The sequence below is a fragment of the Natrix helvetica genome, assembly GCF_964273705.1.
Source record: "Natrix helvetica genome assembly, chromosome: 2".
NCBI lineage: Eukaryota > Metazoa > Chordata > Lepidosauria > Squamata > Natricidae > Natrix > Natrix helvetica.
Window position 1 is genome coordinate 269,849,927 of NC_138552.1, and position 27,988 is coordinate 269,877,914.

General features: G+C 42.4%; 1 protein-coding gene across 2 annotated transcripts in view; it reads right to left on the minus strand.

The window, feature by feature from the left end:
• Positions 1-7,354: 7,354 nt before the first annotated feature.
• Positions 7,355-27,988, minus strand: part of CLU (clusterin) — a 28,859-nt gene continuing 8,225 nt past the window's right edge. Inside the window, exons 2-9 of one of the 2 annotated variants that reach the window (XM_081942791.1) lie at positions 24,836-24,950; positions 19,155-19,303; positions 16,235-16,402; positions 14,840-15,293; positions 13,555-13,665; positions 10,400-10,623; positions 9,177-9,352; positions 7,355-7,615 (exon numbers count right to left, since the gene is read on the minus strand). In XM_081942791.1, the coding sequence (XP_081798917.1) occupies positions 7,609-7,615; positions 9,177-9,352; positions 10,400-10,623; positions 13,555-13,665; positions 14,840-15,293; positions 16,235-16,402; positions 19,155-19,303; positions 24,836-24,923 (1,377 nt within the window). In that variant the 5' untranslated portion in view covers positions 24,924-24,950 and the 3' untranslated portion in view covers positions 7,355-7,608. Of the gene's footprint in view, positions 7,616-9,176; positions 9,353-10,399; positions 10,624-13,554; positions 13,669-14,839; positions 15,294-16,234; positions 16,403-19,154; positions 19,304-24,835; positions 24,951-27,988 lie in introns of both variants that reach the window. The other variant, XM_081942790.1, reaches the window with a different exon arrangement.

Here is a 27,988-nt window from a genome sequence, read left to right on the forward strand (position 1 = left end):
AAACCAAAATGGCAGCGGCATAGCAGCGGCAAGGAAGCCTCTTTGAGGGCACGACTGGCCTGGGTCACTGCTGGTTCTGCAACCCAGGCCTGAATTTGACTACCGGTTCGGCCAAACCTGGAGCAACCCACCTCTGAAATGATAGATCTGTAGCTTTGCACAGAGCATATTTTCATCATCTGGCCTTTAGGTAAGTCTTTCGCTAAGCATTTAATTCTGAGGGTGTAGAGCTCCTTCTAATGACTGCTATATATCTTAATCCTGGGAAAGTGCAGAACTGTGGTTTGCTTGAATTCCAGGTGATTTAAGAAATATCAAATAGGGGAAGACTGAACTTGTGTATGACAACTACCGTGTTTCCCCGAAAATAAGACAGGGTCTTATTTTCTTTTGCCCCCCCCCCAAATTTTGCTTGGGCCTTATTATCGGGGGGGGGCTTATTGGTTTGGGGTTGCCAGGTGGCTGCTCTGTTGCAAGCGGGCACCCGAAGAACCGGGCACAGCCTCAGGGGCAAACGGCCATGTTGCGCTGTCGCAGCAGAGCAACAAAGCCGCCATGAGGTGACCATGATCATGAGCAGCCGCCCGGCAACTCCCCTTTCTAGCTGGGCAGAGCGCCACTCACCGACCCAGTAATATCCCACGTGGTGCTCTGCCCGGCTGGAAAGAGGTTGTGTGAGCACTTGTTCTGCCTCCAGCTCGCGTGCCTCCCAGCCTCACCATGCCCAGCTCTCCCTGCAGGGCTGGGCCAGGGTGCCACCGCCACCCCGCTGCCACCGCCCTGCTCCAAGCATAATCAGCTTCCAACCTCCGGAGATCTTCTGCCGAGTCTTCTGGCAGCGGCCGCTCGTAGTCCCAGAGTGGCCGCTGCCGGTAGACTCAGCAGCGGATCTCCAGAGTTTGGAAGCTGGTTACGCTCAGAGCATGGCAGCGGCAGCGGCGCCCTGGCCCAGCCCTGCAGGGAGAACTGGGCATGGTGAGGCTGGGAGGCGCACGAGCTGGAGGCAGAACAAGTGCTTGTGCAACCTCTCTTTCCAGCTGGGCAGAGCATCACGCAGCTTAGCGCCTTTGGGATATTACTGAGTCGGTGAGTGGTGCTCTGCCCGGCTGGAGGGGGGGTTGTCCAGGGGGCTTATTATTGGGGGAGGGCGTATATTTTTGCCCACAGGAAAAATATGGCATGGTCTTATTATCAGGACATGTCGTAATTTCGGGGAAACACAGTATCCCCCAAATGAAAATATCAATAGATGGAAAATAATATAACCATAAGTTAGGTGCACAGGTACAATGAACTATTTGGCCCAGCTGCAAAGATGAAGTGGGCCACTCATTTTAGAGGGAAATATTGATGTTGGTACCTGTCTGATATGTTAAAGATACTTACAAAGGAAGATACTATACTGCAAAGCAAAATGCCAATGACAGTATAATTCTAATTTACTATAATTTCTCTATTTTACAAAGAGCATTCTAGAAAAATTGGGTAACTGGGTAACTAGTGCTTTGTTCAAATATGTGCATACTTTCTTATGTGTGGTTCCTGAACCTGTTAACCTGGCAGCCAAGCACTAAAACCTAGAAGAACATTCAAGAAAAAAAAAACACTTAGGGTTGGTCCGTTTGACAAATTTATTTTATTTATTAAATTTGTTTGCCACCCATCTCACTAGCAAGGGACTCTGTTTATGAAGTGCAGTGTCTTTCTTTAAGCAAGCCCAACTGATGGTTATATTACTTTCATAAAACTCATTCAAGGTTTCATTTGGGGGAGGATTGTAAATATACAAGTTCAGCCTTCTCTGATTTGACGCCTCTCAAATGGGATGAATTACGTACATTCTTCATGGCTCTTGGCTATTATCCTCCAGAATATGGTTGGAGAAGGTGGTAACTGTAGCTGAGACGAAGATTGCACTGAATAAACCGGGAAGTTCCCCAATCACCCTGTGGGACATATTCCGAAATCAGCTGCTAGATTAAATGTTATTTGTAAATCACCAAATCTTTGCAAGACTTGTCAGCATGCTGAGATGGCAGAATCATTGGCTGGTTTTTTTCTGCAGGGGCAAATCCCTGATTATAACAGTTTGAAGTTGTAAAGCTTTTCTGTTAACTACCTAATTAATTTTTTTGCAACCTTCTATATTTCTGAGGGTTGCATTGAACCAGATTTCGGGCAATCTTTTACTATAGATGGGGTCTATAATGTGAAATGACCATTGGTTCATGAGTTTTAAGAGGTATACAGGTAGTCCTCGACTTACAACAGTTCAGTTGGTAACTGTTACAATGGCATTTAAAAAATATCTTACGGCCATTTTTCACACCACCTTTGTAGCATCCCCTTGATCATGTGATCAAAATTAATGGTTCATAGTTATGACTGTGTCCCAAGGTCATGTGATCACCTTTTGCACCATTTTAACAAGCAAAATCAATGGGGAAAGCTAGATTCATTTAACAATCATGTTACTAACTTATGAACTGCAATGATTCACTTAACAACTGTGGCAAGAAAGGTTGTAAAATCGGGCAAAACTCACTTAACAAATGTCTTGCTTAACGGAAATTTGGGGATCTTATATCTGAGGCCGATTTTAACCGTCTTATTGTATTGTAGGCACTGATAGGTCAATACGATTGTGTTGTTTAAATTATTAAAAGGGACTAATTGTTTTAGAAATTTGGGGCTCAATTGTCATAAATTGAGGACTACCTGTATTACAGCTTGGAGAAACTTTTCACTTCAAATTGTTAGCAGAGTTCAGTAATCAGAGTCAGATTGTGATGCCAAAGGCAAAAAAAAAAAAAACAGCTTAGAAACCTTAATTGCCTTAGCCACACAGTATCTCTAATTTATTTTAGAAGAAAGAATCATTTCTGACCTTTTACAATGGAGCAGGGAAAACAGGGTAATTTCCAGAAACGTGGGAGAGATTCTTAAAAAGAAGTGGCATTTATGTCTCTATTTCCTGTTATTCTTTCTTTTTATAAATTGGTGGTTTGAGCTTATTTGCCAAAAGCCCTCCTTTCTTTAGCAGTAAACATTGTATTTTAGTAATATTTCTGCAGTGATTGCACAGAATAAGGAAAACATGTTTTTTCTGGACTTTAGAGAGTAGTCACCCAACCATCCATATAGGGCAAAAGATATAGAAGAAAATGTATACTAAGGTTTGTTTGGGAAGATCCTCCACAGAGATTGTGTACTGTTATTTAATCATATTGTCTCAGGGTGTGCTATTACACATTTTTAGGTCATTGCCCAAAGATAACATTCTATTCAAACACAATAAAGCCTAAAGCCAAGTTTCTGCATACATATGAGATGCAGTGCCCAAATAAACTTTATTATGATATAATAAACTGGCCTATAAGATTATTCTTCTCATCTTTTCTACTTTTCTTATTGATACCTTATAGATTACATTACTTTGTTGTTTGTATGTACATTGAGAACTTAAGCACCAGAGACAAATTCCTTGTGTGTCCAATAATACTTGGTCAATAAAGTGTTCTGTTCTGTTCTTTTTCTACTCTACTCTACTCTACTCTACTCTACTCTACTCTACTCTACTCTACTCTACTCTACTCTTTCTATTCCTATTCCATTCTATTCTAAGATGACCTGTTTACCACAGCATGCTAAGTAGGAGTGAAGAAATGGTTCCTGTACAAAACAAGCAATATTCTCGACGCTCTTGCCAATAGTTTTGTTTTGCCCCTGATCAAGTGTAGAGTTCTACCACCCAGGGATAAAGCTCTACACATGCTCATTGGCATCCATTCATAGGTTGCAAGCCAGGATAGGATGTGGGGTGTTGCAACATGGTCTGCAGAGAATGAGGGGGCCGTTGACCTGCAGAGAGCTCTCTGGGAAAGATGGTTTTCCTTTTCCACTGCAATGGAAGGTGTCCCTATAGGCATCTTCAGTACAAGTTGGCATTCTGAGAAAGGATAAATTACTATAGTAATGAGAAAATAGTCAAGGTCAGAAGTAAACCTGGGGCCAGGGGAACTCCACACAGAGAAAAAGAGACAGTACTGATTCAAGTCCCCTATGAACTCCAGACTTAACTGGATTCCAATCAGAAGCACCAGGGAGTAGGATCTAGGAAGGTCCAGTTAGGAAGACAGACTGGAACCAGATTTGTAGACAGATTAAAATCACAGCTATTTCGCAACTCTAGAACAGGTGTCAAACTTAATTTCATTGAGGGCCGCATCAGGGTTGTGCTTTACCTTGGGGGCCAGGGTGGGCGTGGCCAGCTTGATAGCACTCATATCAGGGGCGACTGTGGTGACCCAAGCACTCTGCCAGTGAAAACTGCCTCTCAAGCTCCGTTTTCAGCTGGGACGGCCTCCTGCAACCCTCTGCCAGTGAAAACTGAGCCCTCCCGAGCTCTGTTTTCGGCTAGCATGGCGTCCACGGGCCAGTCCTTTGCTGTTTCCAGGGCAGTCCTGTGCGGCAGATCTAAACACCCCGCAGGCCGGATCTAGCCCGGAGGCCTTGAGTTTGACACCCCTGCTCTAGAAGGACACACTCATTACCTCCATGAATAATTTTCTCCTATGGGATTCATTGAAATCACAAGCAAATAGGAGCTGTGATCAATTACATGCCTGATTGACCCTATGTGAGAGCAGGCTTATCTTGCAGTTTTCCCTATGCCAAAAGGGATGTTTTCCTGATTTCTATAGTGCAATGGAATCGGGGCAAAGTTGCGTTTGGGCTCCAAACCTATGCAGTGCCAGACCTGGTTAATACTTGGATAGGAGACTAACAGAAAATCCCAATGTTATAAACTCCACTGGTAATTCAAAAAGAATCATGCAAGAAGGTACTGAAAAACCACTTCTGTGTTGCAGTTAAGATGACCCAGGAGTTGAGTGCAATTCAAAGGTGATTTGACTTGACTTCTCAGAAATCTCTCTTTAATGTTGCTCCCCATATCCTAGCAATGAAAACAAGACTAGAGCATGTCCTTTGAAGCATACACAAAGATTTGAGTTAAAGAGAGTGCACTAATTTTCCTATTGCTGTTTTCCCATATATGGAAAAAGGATTTTTCTTAAGCAAATTTTTTAAAAAACTTATGATTTTGTGGGAGCTTGAGAATTGGATACAAATGCCCCAGTTCCCACTGAGAGTATTTGGGGAGAGGGGGCTGCTTCAACAAGTAAGATCACTTTCCCTTTTAGGATCTATTGGAGCACAGCTCTAGCTCTCATCTACAGTCAACCTAACGTCTACTTTTGTTAGAGACTTCCTGACATCTTGACAGCTGAAATGCCTTAAGTATGATGGGCTGGGTATTTTTCTTAGCTGACATTTTTGTCCCACTTCTGAGGGCCACCATCTTTCTTCTGCCCCAATGTCAAATACTTGAAAATTAAAAGGGAATCCTGCACCCCAAAATAAGAGGCGTGCATAAGCGCACCAGCGTGCCTAACGTCCCTGTCCTACTGTCCCTATTTATTTGTACCCATTTCCTGTGTTCTTATTTATGTTTATTCTTTTTCCTCTTATCTTGTACATGAGTGACAAGCTAAATAAATAATAATTAATTAATTAATTAATTAATTAATAAATAAATAAATAAATAAATAAATAAATAAATAAATAAATAAATAAATAAATAAATAAATAGTGGCCTTGAAAGACAGGGCCAGTGTTTGGTGAGCCTTTTCTGCACTCTGTAGCATAGTAATTGTCTCTCTCTCTCTCTCTCTCTCCCTCCCTCCTTTTCTTCCTCCCTCCCTCTCCATGTGTGTGTGTATGCGTGTGTGTGTGTGTATCCACCTTCAAGTTAGTGTCTACCTTCACGTCAGTCAGATTCCTGCCAACTGCCTGCATTAGTCTCTGCAGTTTTCTTGGCAGGGACTTATTTTGGAAGTGATTTGTTGTTGCACCCTGACTAGGGCTGAGAGAGAGTGGCTGGCCCAAAGTCACCAATTGCCTTTATGCAAATGAGGGACTAGAACTCATGCTCTCCAGTTTCTAACTAGTGCCTTACCCTTTACATCAAACTGGTTGCCCTTCATAGACTAGAGTACACATAAGGAGTTAACACACATGATGTAGCCTTGGACTAAACCAGAGTATTTGCAGCAAGAGGATGGTATGAATTCAAGCTGCCCCTTGGCCTTAAAAGAGCTCATCACCATCCCTTTCCAGCATCCTCTGTTAGCTATGGATCCTTGCGTAGCTGGTAATATGATAAACATCTTTTTAGGAGTTTATGACCACTTGACTTGCAAATGAGTTTTAATGCAATTAGAGAGAACCTGGAGCAATTCTCTCCAGTACACAATTCTTTAAAGCCATTAGATTTATACTTCAGCAGACTAGATCTTGTTTCATCTATTGGGTGAGATGCTGTGCAGGGCTTCCTTCCTACGTGATTGGAGGGAAGGACGTGGGGGATAATAAATGCAGAAAGTACAGGACAGTAGCATTTAAGTTGTTTGCAATGTCCATGCCTGCTGACAGTAAACATTCTGACACTGGATGAGACAATTACCACTTCGAGTTAGAATAAAAGGGGGAAAAATGACTCATCCAAACCTCATTAATTGTAACTCAGTGTGGTAAATACTTTAAAGTATTTGTTTTTCACAAAAATCCTTATAGTGCAGACCACTCAACATAAACAGCTTTTTCTACAACGTATCTGCAGATCAGTGGTGGGTTGCAGGTGGTATGGCCGGAGCACTGGGTACCGTTCCGTTCCGGTGCTCTGGAGGGAGGGCCCACCCGCCCGAGCTCCTTACCTGTCTTTAAAGCCTTTGGCGCTTCCACGCATGGTGCGTACAGCACCTGCGCGACACTCCGACGAGCAGCTGGAGCGTCGCCGAGGCTTGCGGAAGCGTCGCTGGCAGCTACAACGCATGCGTGTGCCAGCCATTCTTAAGACGAGCACCCATTGGGTGTTCCAAGAACAAATGAAAATGGAGTTCCCCAAAGCTCCCCCAAAATTACTGGAGACATTCTTGCCATCATGTGAGTTTGTCCTAGAAAATTCCTCAAAGACCTTGTAATGCTGCTGAAGTTTGAACTGCATGGACATGATTAAGCTAGTTGGTGTGTTTTGAAGGCTGTGCTAGGATAATTAGCAAGGCGAGAGAAGGAATACAAAGCTCTGCATTGTGTCGCAGTGTTTTTCCCTCAAGTGGCTGTGGACAAGGTGGGGAAGGGGATTAGCAGACAATGGGCTTTTGTCTCGGATATCCTGACCAACCGTTCATAACAGTTCCCGCCTGAAACCCATTGCCCCGGGTGCATGAACCATCTTTGTGCCATCATCCAGCCCTTCTCCCCAACTCCAAATCCCATTTCTTCTCTCACTCAATCCACAGAGCTTTTTTTTTTCCCAAGCATTGGGCCTAGAACTTTTTATTTCATTTTGTGCATCTGTAATGACCCAGCAGCAAAAATAGGGCAGGCAATACAGTGTAAACTACAAAGGCGGATAGGTGGGGCTTGGTGGGCGAAGCTCCCTTGTGGCGTTGTGAGGGCACTGAGCAGAAAGGCAGGGAGGCCAAAAGGGCTATGGCTCCTCTTTCTCTCCCTTGTCATGGCCTGAGATCCAGAATGCAGGCAGGGTTATTCTCTGTTGGATAAAAGGGGGGGGGAAAGAATGTATGATTCCAGAGCCAAAAGGAATTTCCTAATGCTAGGACAGATCATCAAATAACAACCTGAGGCAAAGTATGGAGACTTATAATAAGTGTGTGTGTGTGTGTAACGGCACCCCCACAGTTAGTGATTGGTTCAACACTTACCCTATACAAGTTAGTCCTCAGTTAATGACTGCCCTGTCTAGTGATGGTTCAAACTTTTGATAGCGCTGAAAAAGTAATTTACCATTGGTTCTCAAACTTGCGGCTGCTGTAACATCCCTGCAGATCAATATTTACAAGCTTCACAGCCAATTTCCAACAAGCAAAGTCAATGGAGAAATCACAGCAAGCTGCAAGCTGCAGTCACAGAATGTTGTGCTTAATGATCACAGGTGATTTGTTTAACAACCACAGCAGAATTGACTTTGTAAGTCTAGCAGTCAAGTGATTCACTTAAAAATTGTGTCCCATGAGGTACCCATTCCAATTGTATTTGTTAACTGAGGACTACCTGTACAGCACAGGAGATTAGCTGCCACTTGGATAAATCCAGAGTCTCCCTCCCCAAACAATCACCAATTTGGAGATCTAGAAATGTTGTTTGTCTCACCTCAAATGCACACATATTTAGTCTTCCTAGATAAAAAATAAGTGTATATCTCATTTAACACAAAGTCTACAAGTTGAATATTGAGAAAGAGGAGGTTGGGACTGACCTTCTGCTCTTGTAGACCCTCTGATGTTGTTTTCTTAAAAGCATTCTTATCCAAAAAAGATATTCATGAGCTTCCTATGGATTTCTTTCAAATTAATGGTATTTTAGGATACTATAGATTTTCATGGCCTTACGACCTCAAGATTTATCAGGGTTCCAATTCTCAATTCGCCACTAATGGCAGGTATTTAAATAAAATGTCCCAAAAGTGCTTTTTCCAAGAGGCAACTGGAATTTCTGGTTTTTCTTTGAAGATGTTTTGCTTCTCAAACAAAAAGCTCCTTCAGCTCTGACAGGATAGTGGGGAATGGCTGGGCTGAAGAACTGAAGAAGCTTCTTGAAGAAAAGTCTTCAAAGAAAAACCAGAAAGTCCAGTTGCCTCTTGAAAAAGCACCTTTGGGAAAACCATGACCTGGAAGACTGAGAAATATCTCCATAGATATTTAAATAAAGTACTGTATGGACAAAAGCAACTATGGGATATTTCAATCTTCTTGCTTCTATTTGCCACTCACAGAAAATGTGCCTGGCCTTTGATTACTCCTTAGAGATAAAGATAAGATAAAGCATTAGAACAATGTTTTGGTGGACAACTGGTGGTATTTCTTTTTGTTTATATTTCCAAATATTTCTACTAAGTATCCCAACATGGTTCTCTCAAGTAAATAACCCACTGCGATCTTCTCTTGTAGACTGAAGTGGTACAACCCACTTTATATAAGGACAGCCGTAAAGGAAACTATACAATGATCTTAAATAAATGTGGTTGTTTTCCATACAGCTGAGCTCATGAGACTATCCTAACTCTTACTGAATCTCCCCAGCTTAATACTTACACTTTATTGTCCTTGAAATCACGCAGGGCATCCCTGGCCACTATATCCATGAATGTGTCATCATCCAGAGGAACACTTCCTGGCACAGTCAAGGAGAAGGGCTCAGAATCAAAGACCTGGACGGTCACTTGAGTGTCAGGAGTTTGGGATGTGTCTTCTGGACTGGAAGATTTCACCTTTAAAAGAGGAGGACCAAGCATTAGCAGTGCCTGAACCTATCAAAATTATAGTTATTTTTAGTGAGGCAAAAAGTTTGCCTTCCACCACTCACCCACACCAGTCTATGAACACGAAACACAACAAGTAGAGAGAGAGATAATACAATACAATACAATAGTAGAGTTGGAAGGGACCTTGGAGGTCTTCTAGTCCAACCCCCTGCCTAGGCAGGAAACCCTATACCGTTTCAGACAGATGGCTATCCAACATCTTCTTAAAGACTTCCAGTGTTGGGGCATTCACAACTTCTGGAGGCAAGCTGTTCCACTGATTAATTGTTCTAACAGTCAGGAAGTTTCTCCTCAGTTCTAAGTTGCTTCTCTCCTTGATTAGTTTCCACCCATTGGTATAAATCCAATCCCTCTCTGTTTTTTGTTCAAGCTGAATTCCTAATCTTCTTTGGGTATGTCAGCAGTTCTAAAAACAATTTTGCAATCCCAGATGTCCCTCTCTACAATGAAATAATATATCCAAGCAGGTAGAAGCTGCTCATTTGCTATGTCCATGAGTGTATACTGAGAATACCCCCAAAGGTTAGAAAGGAGGATGCTCAGGAACAAACTTTCTCAGCAGTAGTTCCCATTCTGGAATACCCTATCTTCCATCTCTGACATTAGGATGCCCTCCCCCTCCCTGCTGTGCATTTTGGTACTCTCTTCTGGCAAAACTTCAGAGTAGAAGAAGCTATCATCTAATAGGAGGCAACTTCTCAGAAGGGCAAAGAGTTGGGATGCTGTATGATACTAACTACCTGATATTTTTACAATGCTATTGGAAGCTACCTAGAATTGGCAAACAGGCATCATACTAATGGATGTAAACAAATATGTTTTGTTAAACATGCAGGTGGAAGACTCAGTGGCTACATTCACACATGTTAACGTTAGTTTGTGTGCACCCAGCTATTTGCCTACTTTATAACTTAATGGTCTTTACAAAACCCGTGAAGAGGCTAAGTCAGCAATCAAATTAAGCAAGTGGGGGAAATGCAGTCAATAACCTACCATGATAACCTTCAGAAGCTTGTCATTCCGAGTGCGGTTGGCTAGCTGAGATACCCAGCCAAACTGCCGGTTGAGCTGATCCAGGATTGCTGTGGTGTTGAGCATTTCTTCCTGAAAAGCCTTGAGGATTTCATCGTAATTCCGGGTAAATCGTTCAGCCAATCGCAGGGCATCATCAAAGCGTTCCTTCATTTTTCTCTGATCTGGATCCGTCTGGGAGCAATCTGTATGGATTTGAAGAAGATGGAGAGCAAAAGGAGACCCAGGTATGAAAAAAGTGAAGACCGCCTGATGTGACTGTAAGGACAGGCCATATAAGGGGTTTCAGAAATGGTACAGAAGTGGTTTTGGCCACTGCCTTTTTCCAGGATGTTTTGTTAACTTCTCAGTTCTGGGATCTTCAGGTGATCTATCATTCAAGGACAAAGAAGGACTGACCTGGCTTAGCTTCTTATGGTCAGTCAAGGCTGGTTGGTTATGAATTTCTCCTGCTGTGACGCAAACACTTTACAAAGTCACCATACTTCTATTTTCAACTAAAAACTAGAAATCTACTTCATTCATTCATTCATTCATTCATTCATTCATTCATTCATTCATTCAATTTCTATAACCACCCATCTCAGTCAATGATTTGGTAAGTTGGATGTCAGGCCTGCAGCCATATTCCTTTTGAATCTTTGGCCTGCCACACTTTCTATTATTCTACTATGCTGTTTCTATCGTGGGAAAATGGAAGGGGGATGGTACAGAGTTAAATGCTATGTAGCCAAAATAAAATTCCTTTCTAGAATGCCAAGGTCATCCTTTGTCTCTGCACCTGACCGGAACTGGATGGGTGGAACTGCCAGCATGGCAGTGGAAGATTGGACCTTGTGATGGACTTGTGGGTGTGGGGACAAGAGCATGAACTTTCAACTGGGTGGGGAAAACCGGGAAGCTTTCATATTTGGGTTTTCCCAGATGTGCCAACATGGCTCTCTTAATAAATTGGAACTTCGAGCAATACTTTGCCTCGGACTCTGATTTAATTTTGGATGCTATTTGGAACCCTGACATTGGATACAAGTTAAAAATAGCATCATCATAACCCAAAAGTTATAGTCACATTCTATGTTTAACTAAATCAGTTACAGGTAGCTGCATTCATGCAGCATATTAAATTTTGTCCATTTTAAGTTTTTTATGACATTTAGCACATTATGCGAACCCACCTCCATTAGCTTAGTTTATAATTAATGTAGGGTATGAATTAATTCAGTAACTGGAACAAGGTTGTTACATGAACACAACCAAAAAGTCATGCTGGCAAAAGGAAACAAATTATAAGGACTCTGCATCTAAAAAACAACTTTTCTTTCAGTAGCCCAGAGATGGGCGAATATCTGCAATGGTGTTTTTGTTTTTTGCAACCCAGCCAAAATCATACTGCCAAAGTTTAGTAGCAAGCCTCCAGATATTGGAGATGCTATTTCTTACCAATTGTGAATGAAAAATAAAAGATATATAAGCCGTAAGATGTAGCTGCCATCTAGGTAAGCCGAAAGGGCATTGAAAATGTTCACAAGAAAATCCCAGCCGTTCTTGCTTTGTATAGGTCTGTGATGGCAAACCTATGGCACGCATACCGGAGGTGGCACGCAGAGCCCTTTCTGTGGGCACGCGTGCCATCAATAGCTGTTCTTCCAGGTTCTGTCACATGCATGCAAACCAGTCAGCTGCTCCCTTCCAGGTTCCAGCGCTCCGGTGAGCACATGCTCCAGTTTCAGCACTCGGTGCCGAAAAGGTTAACCATCACTGGTATAGGTAATTCTTGTCTTACAGCTCCAATTGGACCAGCGCCTAATTTTGTTACCTTTTTGCCATGGTTAAGAATATCACTACAGTTGGTAAGTGAATCGTATAGTTGCTTCCTCCATCAGTTTTGCTTGTCAGAATGGTCTGAGAAAGTCCTAACAGTGATCATATGACCCTGGAATGCTGCACCATTGTAAATGCAGGTAGTCCTCGATGTACGACCACAACTGAGCCCAACATTTCTGTTGCTAAGTAAGACATTTGTTAAATGAATTTTGCCCCATTTTACAACCTTTCTTGCCACAGTTCTTAAGTGAATCACTGCTCTTGTTATATTAGTAACACGGTTGTTAAGTGAACCTGGCTTCCCCATTGACTTTGCTTGTCAGAAGGTCGCAAAAGGTTAAGGTTACATGACCCTGGGATACTGCAACCGTCATAAATATGAGTCAGGTGCCAAGTGTTCTGAATTTTGATCACATGACCACGGGGATGCTGTAAGAGTCGTGTGAAAAACAGTCATAAGTCACTTTTTTCGGTGCTCTTGTAACTCTGGTCACCAAATGAACTGCTGTTAAGTCGAGGACTACCTGTATATGCTGGTTGCCAAGCACCCAAGTTTTGATCTTGGGACTGTGGGGATGTTACGAAAGTCATAAGTGTGAGGATCAGCTGTAAATCACTGTTTTCAATGCCCAGCGTTCCTTCAAACGATGGCTAAATGAATGGGTGTATCTTTAGCACTTTAAAACCTAATCTATTTATTATGGTGCGAGTTTTCAAAAGTTTATTAAGATTTAAAAATACTTTACAGTTAACATTAAAAAAAACATTATAATGTATGTAATAGCAATAGCACTTAGACTTACATACCAGTTCACAGTGCTTTTACAGCCCTCTCTAAGCAGTTTACAGGGTCAGCATATTGCCCCCAACAATCTGGGTCCTCATTTTACCCACCTTGGAAGGATGGAAGGCTGAGTCAGCCTTGAGCCTGGTAAGATTTGAACTGTCAAATTGCAGTCAGCTGGCAGTCAGCAGAAGTAGCCTACAGTACTGTTCTCTAACCACTGCACCACCGTGGCTCATATAATATAATGTGCCCATTTATAAATAAAAAAATAACTACCGTGTTTCCCTGAAAATAAGACACGCTTGGAAGGATGGAAGGCCGAGTCAACCTTGAACCGGTCAGGATCAAACTCAGACTGTGGGCAGAGTCAGCCTGCAATACTACATTCCAACTACTGCGCTACTATGGCTCTTTTAATAAATCATTTTTGTCAATAATCCCATCAAACCATGGTTGTCAGCTGCAAAACAAGTTTCTGTCTTCCATTTCACCCTCTTCCACTTACCTACAGCCAGGATTTCCTGACATTTGTCGCATTTTTCCTTCATTTTCAGGCAGCCAGCAGAATTGTGACGGATCTCACGGCACACCATCCGGTTGTCATTGCGACCTGGAGCTGCTAACAGAAAGAATGATAGCAGACATCACAACAGACCCCAGTTTTGCCAGCTATTATTAGGTCACAAGCCGGCATTGTTAATAAGGCCAAGTATTGCTTAAGACCTGAAATCTGCATCACAACATTCACCTTCAAAAATATACCCTTTGGTGGAGGGCGAGGAGAGAGGGAGAAGAAAGTGATGGATAAAGTACAAATATGGTGTATGGAGAGCAGAAGAGCCCATAATTGTTTTGGGGAGTTGATGGTAAGATGAATTAATGTAAACATTTAATAATATAATACGATGTTGGCTGTGTAATAGTATACATGTGATTATATGTTGTGAAAATGAAAAAATAAAAAACTTTATATACAATACGTGTGTGTGTGTGTTGCATTTGTGCTGATAAATAAATAAAGGGAGACTAGCATAGATCTATTTCAAGCTATTTAGCTGTCATCAGCTAGCCATACCCTTACTGGAAATCGAACCTGGGCTGGGTATGGCTAGCTGATGAGAGCTAAATAGCTTGAAATAGATCTATGCTAGTCTCCCTTTATTTATTTATCAGCACAAATACAACACAAATGTAACAAAGGCAACATTAAAAAAATGGCTTTCTGCCTGGATGGCTCCTAGGGTGAGCCGAAAGACAGAAAAGGGAAGCAGTATGCTCCCTCCCATATTTGGACATACCAGGGGTTGTGACACAATACATATATATATATATCACACACAACACACACACACACCCTTTGGACACGATTTGGAGTTGAAAGAATGAAGACCATCAAACTGTTCTTGACAGCCTGAGCAGCAAAGCACAGTGGCAATGGCAGAGGGACCTTACCTTTCCATATTGGAAATTGGGAGGGGGGGAATAGAGGAGGGGAAAGCAGACCCCTCCCTTGCTAAACATTACCATCAAGTTGCCAAATGAGTTTGTCCTATGACAAGTCAAAGACACTAAGTCTGCTGGTGAACAAGGAGCTTACTATGATTATGAACCAAGCAAGTATTTCTTCAAACCTTGGGAATATGCTAGGTACCAAAAACTAGATCTCCCCTTTTTATGCCCAGTAAAACTTGTTTTCCTTTGTATAACTGGCGGGAGTAGGCAGGCAAATATAGGTGTTTGAAAGAGCTCCAGTGGCCAAGCTCACTCAGCAGCCAAGGATCTCACCTTACCTGTTGGGATTTGATCAAAAGAAAACTCAGGGATTCCTCCTAGACCCGGGTGGTCCCACTCCATGGCTCTCTCAGCATCCTCAAAGAAATCCTGGCTCATCTGATAGAAGGGTTGGAAAATCTGGTAGAAACCTTGATGGGGGCGGTAACTGCTGAAGAACTGAGAGAAAGGGCGCGTATTCCTGGCAATCCGGGAACGGGTGAATGGGATGCGGATGCTGCGGAAGCCATCCTGGAAGCCACCGAATGGCCACTGGAAGAAGGGGGAGAGTTTCTCATAGGCCTGAGTGCTCTCTTGGAAGAGATCATCCACGCCCTCTTTCACTAGACCGTAGCGCTCCTCGAGATCATCCAACGTCCGGCCCTGTTCTTCATCTACATCCATCAAGGAGTCGATGCGTTCCCCATTCACCCAAATGGAGAAGGGAGAAGAGCGGTTCAGGAACTCTTCCAGCTGAAGGAAAAAGTATCAAATCTTAAGATCCCTCCAATTGAAAGGATATTGTAATTAGAAAACAAACAATAAATTGCCTAGAAAAGTAGTATGGTAAGAATTCACGGGCTAATCAAGAGAGGCACTATCAGAACTGTCTGTAAAGCTTCCATGGGTCATAACGCCATGCCCTTAAACCCAGAGTCACCCATGATTTCACCCTACCCATTCACTTCCAGAATCAATTTAAGTTTACTTTTAAATTCTCAATCAGCATTCCTTAAGTTGGTAGCCAGATGTACTGGACAAGTTCTATTATCCCAAGTAGTACAGCTAGTGGGAATTGTGATACAGACCTCAAACAGGATCAGGTTGGAAAAAGCTTAAGCCAAATACTTTCAAGAGATCTCTCTTCCTTCCTGTGCATTCAGCTCAACACCCGATGATCTGATCTGTAACCCACTTCCAACAAAGGAGAATGAAGAATAAAGGTTTCCAGCTACATCAGAATGTGATTAAGTTCATTTCGGAGAATTTGAAGAGCCAGGAAATTGAGCTTAGGCCATTATTTGAGAGGGGAAACAATTGCTTTGATGTAGAGGGTTTCACTTTCCTATACAGCTGGCTGTACAATTGCTTGTATGATTGAACAGGTGGTGCCAAAGTTTGGATGACCTGAGATCATTTAAGGCAGGTATTTTATTAAAAATCCTGAATGGCAACTTTTCAAACAGACTTAACCTTTTCCAAATTTGGAATGTGCTCTTGAATGTGGATCCTTCAATCAAGAGAAGGGGCACATATTTCAATGAGGCTTATCCAGATTTTAATTTTGTATCCTGGAACACTCAACCATAAGGCTCAGCTCAGACAATACCTTGAGGGTTGCAAGATTCACCTGAATCTCCAAACTGCAGTTATCCAGAAATCCAAGGCTAAGCAACATCGCATGGCTCACTCACCTGCCTGCCAACCAGGCCAGCACCACTATGGCATGTCCGAGTATAGAATTTCATGCAGGTCTGCTTCAGGCATGGTTTGCATTCTTCCCAGAGAGCCAGCATAGTGTCATTGCACACTTCTTGTTCATTCAGTTGCTTCTCCATATCTTTTGCAATGAGGATAGCTTCCTGCAGAGGAAATAGGATCATTAGGATTTTCCTAAAGGGCCAGCAACAAAACAAGAGGAACTAGAACTGGAATGGAATGGAAGGCAGTGGAAAAGGAAGAAAGACCACCAGAAAAGGAAGATTAAGAGCAGGTGGAAAGAGCAGGTGAGTTCCCTTCAGATTCAACATGTCCCAAAGTTACTTTGAAAAAGGCAGCTGGACTTTCTGGGGTTTTTTTTAAAGACATTTCACTTCTCATCCAAGAAGCTTCTTCAAAGCAGAAACAGAAAGCCAAGTTGCCTCTTGAAAAAGCTCCTTTGGGACAACCATGACCTGGAAGACTGAAAATCTCCACAGACATTCAGTTTCAACAATTAGGTGCAAGCAGTGGTGGGATTCAATTTTTTTTACTAGTGGTTCTGTAGGCCTGACTTGGTGGGTGTGGCTTGGTGGGTGTGGCTTGGTGGGCGTGGCAGAGGAAGGTTACTGTAAAACAGTGGGTCTCAACCTTCCTAATGCCGCAACCTTTTAATACAGTTCCTCATGTTGTGGTTGTTGCATTCTGTTGGTGTCCACAGCCTCAGGGAGATCCCACCTTCGTCGCCAGTGCTAAATGGTGGGCGAAGGACGAGGCTGGACACAGCTGAGGTAAAGTATAACTCTTTATTGCAAACAGACAGAACGCAACAGTACAGGAGAGAAGCAAGCGTTCCCCTGCCTGACAGCTATTTATATGAGAGCTGTCAGGCAGGGAAACCAATCGGAAGGCAGGAACAGCCCGCCTACAGCCAGGCCGCGTCTGATTGGCTAAGACGCGGCTTGGCTGTTGCTAGCTGCCAGCAAGGGAATCCCCGGTCGTAGGTCGAGGAAAACAGGGAATGCAATAGTGGTGCCCCCCAACCATAACATTATGTTTTCCGATGGTCTTAGGCGACCCCTGTGAAAGGGTCGTTCAACCCCAAAGGGGTCCCAACCCACAGGTTGAGAACCACTGCTGTAAAATCTCCATTCCCTCCCCACTCCAGGGGAAAGTTACTGCAAAATCCCCATTTCCTCCCAATCAGCTGGGACTCGGGTGGCAGAGAAAAGTTGGGGGGGGGGGGCGGAGACAGTCAAAAGTGGTATTTACCGGTTCTCCAAACTACTCAAAATTTCCACTACTGGTTCTCCAGAACTGGTCAGAACCTGCTGAATACCACCTCTGGGTGCAAGGCTCAAAGGCCTTAGGGGAAAACAATCCTAATTCCTTGGAGCATTTGCACCCTGCTTTTGGAAACACACGATATAAGAGCCAGTAGGTAGCCGAGAGGGGGATCTCGCATCCAAAGGAGATTAAGATGGTGAAAGTAGAACTGGATGAGCGGCAGACCAAGAGGATCAATGAGCACAGAGCCAGGAAAAGGATTGGGGACCATCTGCAGAGAACTGATGAGATTCCAGGACAAACAACAGGGAGAAGAGGCTGTCTTGAGAGAAGCAAGTCAGCACCACTAAAAGAAAACCATGGAACAAGGTAGTCCTGACATCCATACAGAGCCTGGGTTCACCAGTGTGCATAAAAAGGTTGTTTCAAGGCTTTTCAATTATTTTTAAGGTAACATGCTAAACTTGGTTATCTTTTTAATGGATTAGCATGCCAGGTGAACCTAGCCCATTTTATTAGTTGATATTTCATTGTAATATGCAAACCCAGGAAATGAGTTAATTCAAGTTAAATGTGTCATGACGAGGATAGAACAGTCAATGCAAAATTAAAATTAAATTAAAATTTAAAAACCCTGCTGACATTCATACTTAATGTACAAATAAAGGGGAAGAAACTACTTGATGCACACCATATCAGAGGGTGGAGCTAGCTGCATAGCCTCCCTCCCACTATTTTTCCTTATACACATGAATGCTGCAAGTTACCGTATTTTTCGGAATATATGACAGACCTTTTTCCCTCAAAAAAGAGGGTGAAAATCTGGGTGCATCCTATACACTGAATACAGCATTTTCTGCCTCCCAAACCCCGCCCCCTTCACCAAAATGGCCGTGCATAGCCTTTAGGAGGCTTCCAGAGTGCTCCTGAGGGCTGGGGGGAGGGCAAAAATGAACAAAAAACAGTCTGTGTTTTGCCCCCCCCCCCAGGAGCACTCTATAAGCCTCCTAAAGGATATGCATGCCCTTTTTTGACAAAAACCAGGCCTTTTTGTGAAAAACAGGCCATTTTTTGCTCTTTTTGCCCCTCCCCCCCCCGGCCCCAGGAGCACTGTACAAGCCTCCTAAAGGCTATTCATGCCTTTTTGACAAAAAATGGGCCCTTTTTTTGTGGAAAACAGCCTATTTCTGGGAAGTCTGCAGAGCAGAAAAACTTTTTTTTTAACTTTGCCTCTTCAAGATCTTGATGCATCTTATACTCCAGTGCGTCTTACACTTCCGGTGCGTCTTATACTCCGAAAAAACGGTAGTTGTCGAGTCTTTCCCAGCTTGGTGCCTGCCAGATAATGCCAGCAACGGCAGTTCCAACTTAAATTGCAATCATCTTCGGTAAACATTAACCTGAGAAGGGTGAGCTAGTCATTTCATAGCAATAGTTCTACTCCACACTGAAAATGTAACCAAAGCATGTGAGAGTTACCAGCTAGTAGGTCATGGAGAAGAACTTGAGAATCTAGGTTAGGATGGGGAGAGAACTCCCTTGCCCCTTTTTGAATGGCAAACCAATAAGACTTTTGAACCAGCTGAGGGAAACAATCACAGCATCTCAAAAAGCCTGATGCCAACAGACCTCCTTCTTCTTCTTTGTGTCTTCCAAGTTATTCAAGATTTCCTGATGGCCATTGCTTGTCTGCTCCATCAACAACTTCATCTGCCGGACTCCATTGATAGCGTTTTCCAACTCTCCATCAATGTACCGGCTTCCTTTTTCAGACATTTCTGTGAGAGGGAAAGGGGGGGAAATTGCCACATCAGCACCATTCTGATATGCTATTTCCCAGTGCACAATATTAACAGACATATGAAATGTTTTAGGTACTGTAAAATAAAATAGAAATCGTTTTATATAAAGCAAGAATATAACAAGAAAGCTGGTTACTTTTCAGCACTTAATTCCTGGATGATCTGACTTTAAAACTGATCTGTAAGGTTTAATATATGTTGCCCAACAATTTACATATGCAACCTGTACTTTTGCATGTTACACTGATATGATTCATGTACTATTGGCAGACTCCATATTAAAATGTAATGTACAAAAGTCAGAGCCATCTATATCTATAAAGAGTCAGAGGTAAGTTCTTGGGTATTTCTACTGTAGATACAGATGAGGGAGGCAAACACATTGTTCAGATACACTGTGCTAAAAGCAATCAATAGGGATGTGTCTTATTTTGAGTTTTTGCAAATCAAACATTGCTTTGGGGAACTATATTAAAAATCCATTCCAGAAATACTGTATAGCTGGAGTTAGCTCTCCCCAAAGTGGTGCCCTTCAGATCCACTAGCAAGTCTCAGAATTAGCAGCAAGTATGATCAAGAGCTATTGTTCTTCTTTGCTTCTCTCCTTTCAACTCCACATCGATCAGGCAAACGCGTGCCAAGATCAAGAGAAGTCATTGTTCCTTCCTATTATGCACTGGTCAGGCTGCACTTGGAATACTGAGTCTAGTGCCAGGCAACTCATTTTAGGAGGGACTCTGACAAACTGGAGTGCAGCCAAAGGAAAACAACAACAATCAACTTAATAAACAATCTGGAAAGATTAAATGTATGGAGGTAAGGTTGAAGGTACTGGATTGTTGTCAGTTGCGATGCCATGTCTGACCGATCGCGACCTCATGGACAACAGTCCTCCAGGCCTTCCTGTCCTATACTATCCCACAGAGTCCATTTAAACTCACGCCTACTGCTTCGGTGACTCCATCCAGCCACCTCATTCTCTGTCATCCCCTTCTTTTGCCCTCAATCTTTCCCAGCATTAGGCTCTTCTCCAGTGAGTCCTTCCTTCTCATTAGGTGGCCAAAGTATTTGAGTTTCATCTTCAGGATCTGGCCTTCTAAATAGCAGTCAGGGTTGATCTCTAAGACTGAACGGCTTGATCTCCTTGCAGTCCAAGGGACTCGCAGGAGTCTTCTCCAGCACCATAGTTCAAAGGCCTCAATTCTTTGCCGCTCAGCCTTTTTTATGGTCCAACTTTCACAGTCATACATTGCAACTGGGAAAACCATAGCCTTGACTATAGAGACTTTTGTTGGCAGGATGATGTCTCTGCTTTGTCTAGATTTGCCATAGCTTTCCTCCCCAGGAGCAGAAGCTACTGGATATATTTAAGCAAAGACTTTATGAGTTATGATAGGTTTCTGTAAAATACAGTTTCTGCAGCATTGTTTTTCAACCTTGGTCATTTAAAGATAATAAACAAGCATAGCTTTGTGCAACTTTAACATAAACTTGAACTTCCAGAATTCCTCAGCCAGCTAATCTCAAAGTTGCCAAGGTTGAGAAACAATGATCTGCAACATCTTTTATCACATAGAAGACAAGGAATAATTTTTCAGATATGTTCCAGAAGACGTGGCAAGTACCATGAATTTAAAATATGGAAGCAAACTTTGCATGCACATGAAGAAAAAAGAATCCTAATGGCAGATACCGTACGTTCACCCATGGGAATGACAGCTTTCACTGATCGTTTGAGAACAGATTCCTGCACTGAGCAGGCTTCCCATCACAACAGTGCTTAGGAATTAAATCATGCTACATTATTATTGGAGAATGTATTGCTTCTATTTTTTTAATTGCCCAACAATAAGAAATAAAAGACAAGTGAACACTTTTCTGTCATCCAAGAACACCAAATGAAGCCCACATCTTCCATACGCCATCCTGACAGATGATGCAGCAAGAAAATGAGAAAAACGAGAACATTTCAAATCAAGAGTTTATGGAGAAATGGAAGAGGTTTCGAGGGACCCTTCAGAGTTAATCAGTGGAACAACTTGCCTCCAGAAGTTGTGAATGCTCCAACACTGGAAGTTTTAAGAAGATGTTGGATAATCATTTGTCTGAAGTGGTGTAGGGTTTCCTGCCTAAGCAGGGGGTTGGACTAGAAGACCTCCAACGTCCCTTCCAATTCTGTTACTCTGTTCTGTTCTGTTCTATCCTGTTCTGTTCTATTCTATTCTATTCTAGTTGGACTAGAGAAGCATCCAATTCTTGGACAACCCTGGCTGACCAGGTTACAAGGGGCATGGGGCAGCTTTCTAGCAACAGCATTAAGCAGATCCACAACCAAATGTAACAAGAGGAGAAAGTAGAAGTGTAAGAAAAATAGAAAGGCATGAAATGAATTGCTCATCTGGAAAATGATTAGACTATGTTGATACATGTTTCTTCTTCACTGTTTCTCATTCTTACAGGATATGAGTTACAATAAATACACTTTCTTGAACCCCACTTCAAAGAATTCAGTCGCTGTATCAGTGAGAAGGGTGGCATAGAAATTCATTAAATACTGTAAATAAGAAACAAGCATAACTTTTTACAAACACCAGCATTTTTTCAATTGTTTTATACTGATCAGCTTATAAAGAGAGAGGCCCACAAATGCCAAATAACTAAGCGGGGATTTGTTTATGGGTTTTCTAAAAGGTTGATAATCCGCATCAGCCTTCCTCAACCTGGTACTACTGTACCTTCCAAATACGTCAGACTACAACTTCCATCATCCCAGCAACAGCCATGGAGGATGGATTGTTACATAAGAAATCCATGATATTTTTTTTAAGTTCTAGATTTCTACTTCCCTCAAGATAGCAGTATTTAAAGGCTGAGTGCAATTATTCTCCGCTAGGCCACAAGAATAGATAGCCCTCGACTTACAGCCACAATTGAGCCCAACATTTCTGTTGCTACGTGAGACATTTGTTAAGTGAACCTGGCCCCATTTCATGACCTTTTTCTTGCCACCGTTGTTAAGTGAATCATTGCAGTTTTTAGTAACACGGTTCTTAAGTGCATTTGGCTTCCCAGTTGACTTTGTTCGGCAGAGGGTCGCAAAAAGATTATCACATGACCCTGGGACGCTGCGACCGTCATAAATACGAGTCAGTTGTCAACCATCTGAATTTTGATCATGTGACCAGGGGGATGCTGCAAAGGTCATGTGAGAAACTGTCATAACTCACTTTTCTCAGTGCTGTTGTAACTTTGAACGGTCACTAAATAAACTGTGTTAAGTCGAGGACTACCTGTATATTTAAAGATGTCGAAAAATAGCATTCTGTCCAACATTCATCAAACCCACCCAGTGCCTGGTTTGAAAAATGGCTTTATATTTCATTTAGCACCTCCCGTTCAAAGTGCGGGTATTTGTAACTTTTTCTGCCGACAACAAACAATAAAGATGTGGATGTGAGCCAGAAGCATGCAAGCCATTTCTCTCTCCCCCCCCCTCTCTCCCCCCCCCCCGATTTTTTGCATGGAGCAGAAATGAGAAAATGTGTGTTCCTCCAGGATACACAACTCAGGGCAGGATTCTGACTGTTGTTCCTGTTGCCGCATTGCAAGGTTGGCCCAAGTCAATCCCACAGTAGATCCAAAGGTGGGTTCCAAAGCGGAAATTGTGACTGGGTCACTGAACAGGTAGGGACGGCAGGCTCGCCATGCCCCCAAACCAGTTCTCCGGTCGCCGCAGCATGGGTTTTTTTTTGGCATTTTTAATGTTCTACACATGCGCAGACCTATTTACAGAAAAGCACATGCACACCGAACCAGCAGTAACGCCGGCAGCAAACCACCCCTGAATAGATCATCTTTGATAGATCATCTATGTTTAGCTTAAGAGAAAGAAGGACTAGGGGAGACATGATAGCAGTGTTCCAATATCTCAGGGGTTGCCACAAAGAAGAGGGAGTCACACTATTCTCCAAGGCACCTGAGGGTAGAACAAGAAGCAATGGGTGGAAACTAATCAAGGAGAGAAGCAACTTAGAACTGAGAAGAAATTTCCTGACCGTTAGAACAATTAATCAGTGGAACAGCTTGCCTCCAGAAGTTGTGAATGCCCCAACACTGGAAGTCTTTAAGAAGATGTTGGATAGCTATTTGTCTGAAACGGTATAGGTTTCCTGCCTAGGCAGGGGGTTGGACTAGAAGACCTCCAAGGTCCCTTCCAACTCTACTATTGTATTGTATTGTATCTTCAAATTGGTTTAAGGGACTGGGTAGAGGGGGGGGAGAGTGGTGATACGAAGTGCCTGCAGAAGAGAATATCAGTACATTTAATTAAGTTAGAGAGAGAATAGACTTTTCTACTCAAGTTAAGTGTATGTCTCCTCCCATTATACATATCTCCCTTCAGAGTCGCAAGAACTTGGCCGCATATAAACTTAATAATTAGTATTATTCAACTGTAGGCAGATGTTGAGACTCTAGAAAAAGTGCAGAGAAGAGCAACAAAGATGATTAGGGAACTGGAGACTAAAACATATGAATAAAGGTTACAGGAAGCAGGCATGGCTATTCTAGTGAAGAGAAGGACTAGGGAGGAAAGGATAGCATTGTTCCAATATTTGAGGCGCTGCCATGGGGGGGGGGTGTGAAGCCAATAATGGATGGAAACTGAAGGAAGAGAGATTTAACCTAGAAATGAGAAATTTTCTGATGGTGAGAATAATCAACCAATGAACAGCTTTGCTTTCAGAGGTTGTGGGAGCTTCATCACTAGAAGCTTTCAAGAAGAGATTGGACTGCCATCTGTCAAAAATGATGTAGAGTTTGCTTGAACGGGGGTGGGGTGCTGGACTAGATGTCCTACAAGGTCCAATTCTGTTAATCTACATCTATAAAATTGCTACTACTTTGGCTGCAGCCATATCCAACTTTTGTTTCCCTTATAATTCATGGTAATGCCTATTACTTTAAAAAAAAATAAACCATTGAAGTTCATTAAGTCAAAGCCACCTCCGCTTCTTCCATCTGCTTCTCCTAAACAATCCTTGGACCTTTCCACAAAGGTATTATAAACATTTCCTTGCCGCCCTTTGGGGAAACAGACTTGACTGAAAGTCTCTTGCATAATTTGGCAACACGGTCAAAACAAATGACAAGGCAGCTTTAATTTTGCTCAAACTAGCTACAAACTGCTGTGAGTCACGCTTCTGGGAAGTGACTTCATGACCCAAATGGCTGGTTCTGAAATAGCGTCTTTATAAATGCTGCCAGCAATTTTTCTCTTTTTGCCAGTGTGGGCCTCTTGTGGTTCACAAGACAACGTTTTGGCATCTTTTGCAGTTGCAAAAATCATGCACACTGGACAAGAACCTGGTCCAGCACATCCACTAATTCACCCCCAACTCACCCGGGGTTTCTCCCAAAAGCTCATAACTGGCTGCAGTTCAAATCCACAAATTCTTTGCCAACCAGGGGAAAAAAGCCATCATTTCTAATTAACAGGCATGTACTCACTCTGAAGCTCATTAGGAGGAACAAGACAATGGCTCCCTTGCAAAGAAACCAAGACTCCCAACAATGAGAACAACAGAGTGGGAATCATTTTCTCAATAGAAGGAAATCCAGATTCCTGCAAAAAGAAAAAGAAAGGAAAATAAAATGAGAGAGCCATATTAGTCTACTAAATAACAGAGACCAGACAATACATCTCATTGATTTTTCTTTAAATAGTAGAAACTTGAAATTGAAAAGCCTGTATTTCCTCTGGAGAAATTAAAATTAAAAGCTATATAGCACATGTAATAGATATAGGACGTTTTATTTGCAATGCAGAGACTTTGGAGCTCCTTGCCAACACAGCTTCTTGTTAATCACCATCAGACAAGTGCTGGCAACTTCTCATTCCAATGATTGACTAGAACAACTTGCAGAACCTTAGATCTTCCTAAAATTTCATCCCCGACTATTAGCCACACTGGATGAAGCTATCAAAAACTCAGCAATATATTTTGTACCACAGAATCCATACCACTTTTTGGAGAAGTGTTTTAAATTAAATAGAATCTGCTGGTTTCAGTTTGAAACTCTGCCAGAAAGCATGTTTTGTAGTTCAACTTGCTCTCGGAGAATGACGTCCAATGTATTGACCAGGATTAGCAATTTTTTAAATCAAGAATTTTATTTCTTGCTTTGAATTCTTAGCAAATAATGGAGCAGAAAACAATAAAAGCATGGTGTTCTGATTGACACAATGCTGTTGTTTACTATTTCATAGGTAAGAATGAAGGCCAAAACAGGAAGATTTGCTCCATGCTCAATAACTTCTGGGATTCTTTAGTTTCCAGCATCAAAATTAATTTAACATATTTCTGTTCCCCAGGCTGAGAAGACCGTCCCTAAAATGAACTGACTGGCAGCTCAGGCAAGCCAACTGGCAATACCGTGACCATTTTGGACCAGGATATCTTCAGAGCAACAGGTCAATGTCAGCATAGATATGAACCAGTAAACTGAAGGTTTCTTAGACTGTGGATTGTAATCCCCTGGGAGACTGACAAATACATTTGAGGGAGGCCAAACATTATTGGTCTGCCTGGCAGTAGATAGCCTTTCCTGCTTGGCCAGTCTGTCCACAGGCTCCAAAACCATGCTCCCTTCTAAAGGTCTTTGCCCTCCATGCAATGACTGCCAATTTCTCCCAAGAACCACCCAACTGAACCCAGGCTGGATCAAGGCACTCCTGGAAAGAGTCACATTCCATCTCTTCCAAAGTGCTTCTTGTGGTCCATCATGCTGGGTCCTAGCACAGAGTCTGTGTTCTGCTCCAGGAAGTCCAAACACTGTGATTTCTTCTGTTCTTTGAAGAAGACACCTCACAGTGGGAAACTGGTGCTCTTAGACTGCCTGTTACAAACACATTTGGAGCCGGGGTGATGTGCCTTCGCAAGAAATCCAAAAGAAGTTCACTTTGGAAGAGGAAAAAGCAAAGTGATGCATCTCCAGAGGTGATATTCAGCCAGTTCTGACAGGTTCTGGAGAACCGGTAGCGGACATTTTGAATAGTTCGGAGAACCGGCAAATAGGCTGGCCCCGCCCCGCTGCCTCCCAGCCTCCCAACTTCTTTTGTTGCCCTGAACAGGAGAACAGAGCTGGAAAGCAGGTTAGTGGGGTGGGGAGGAAATGGGAATTTTGCAGTATCCTTCCCCTGCCACGCCCACAAAGCCACGCCTACAAAGCCATACCATGCCCACAAAGCCACGCCCACCAAACCGGCAGTAAAAAAATGTGAATCCCACCACTGTGCATCTCCATCCCATAAGCACTGTCTGCATTACCAAGAATGATTATAAATCACCATTTCTTAGTTTAACGATGTCCTGAAACCTAATGAAATTATACAGTATTCATAATTCCATGACATGGCATGAAGATGCTGCTGAGAAGTGTTTTGGGAAAGCAAATACGGAATTCCTTTGAGCTCTGCTTTGCAACCACCTGGACTCTATAATCCACTGTGGTTTCCTATCCAATGACTGACTTCACAGTCTGCTTAGCCAAGGTATTAAATTAATGCATTTTCTGGGCTTACACTATATGCTGAATCATTACCTAACCACATGGTTTGAGTTGACCTAATATGTTATGCAATGTAGGGGGGAAAACAAAGTTAAATGTAACCAAACTTTGAAGTGATGTGCATTCAGCCACTGCAGTACATCTCTACCTTGTTCAAAAGGGGCATATGACACAGCCATTCAGTTTTTAATGTATATAGGAGGGGGGAAAGATTATTGCCCAAAATATGAATATTCATTTTCTTCCTTTTTTTCTCTTTCCTCTACTCCCCACCTCATCCCGTTACCCATTTACTAAAAAGACAAGCGATTCAATAGTAGTGAAAGCTCAAGATTTCTCTTTTAACAACTGAAACTCAAATCCACCTATGATTACCTCCTTACCTCTGACTTCAATTAACATAAAAAGGAAATAGGTCAGGTTATTAAAAAAAAAAGCAGTGCTCCAATAGTCAGGAAGGAAATTCCACCAAAAAAATGATTATATTTCAATGAGGGTAAACAGCATTTTATACCAAGCAAAAAAGGACAAATTAGAACACAATGTTTTTCAAACTTGGCAATCTTGGATTTCAACTGCCAGAATTCCCCAGTCAACATGGGGAATTTTGGGAGTTGAAGTCTACACGTCTTAAAGTTACAAAATTTGAAAATCACTGAGTTAAAATATGCACCTTTGTTGCCAAAACTTATAACCATATTTTTCCTATGTTCTCATTCAATTGCTCAAGTAGTGCAATCCACAGGGGTAGAATCGGATGGTCTTGCCTTGGTTAGCTAGAGCAGATTAAAAGGTGTATGTATGATTCACTGTGTCATGTCTAATGGTCTACATCTTCTTGGATTTTCCACAGCTACCATTAAAGCTCAAAGAATACATAACAAGAGAATTCCTCCCGCAGAAGAAAGTTTTCAGATTTCAGGCAAACAGAGGTGCTGCAGGGTGATGGGAAAATATGTAAGAGAAAACAGCTGCACCCAGAGGAGCACTCTCTGCCACCCTGAACATGAGGCAGCTCAAAAACACCACTGAGAAAAAAAAATCAAGAGAGATTCTCAAGTACCAGCAGAAGAAATTATCTATACCTCAAGG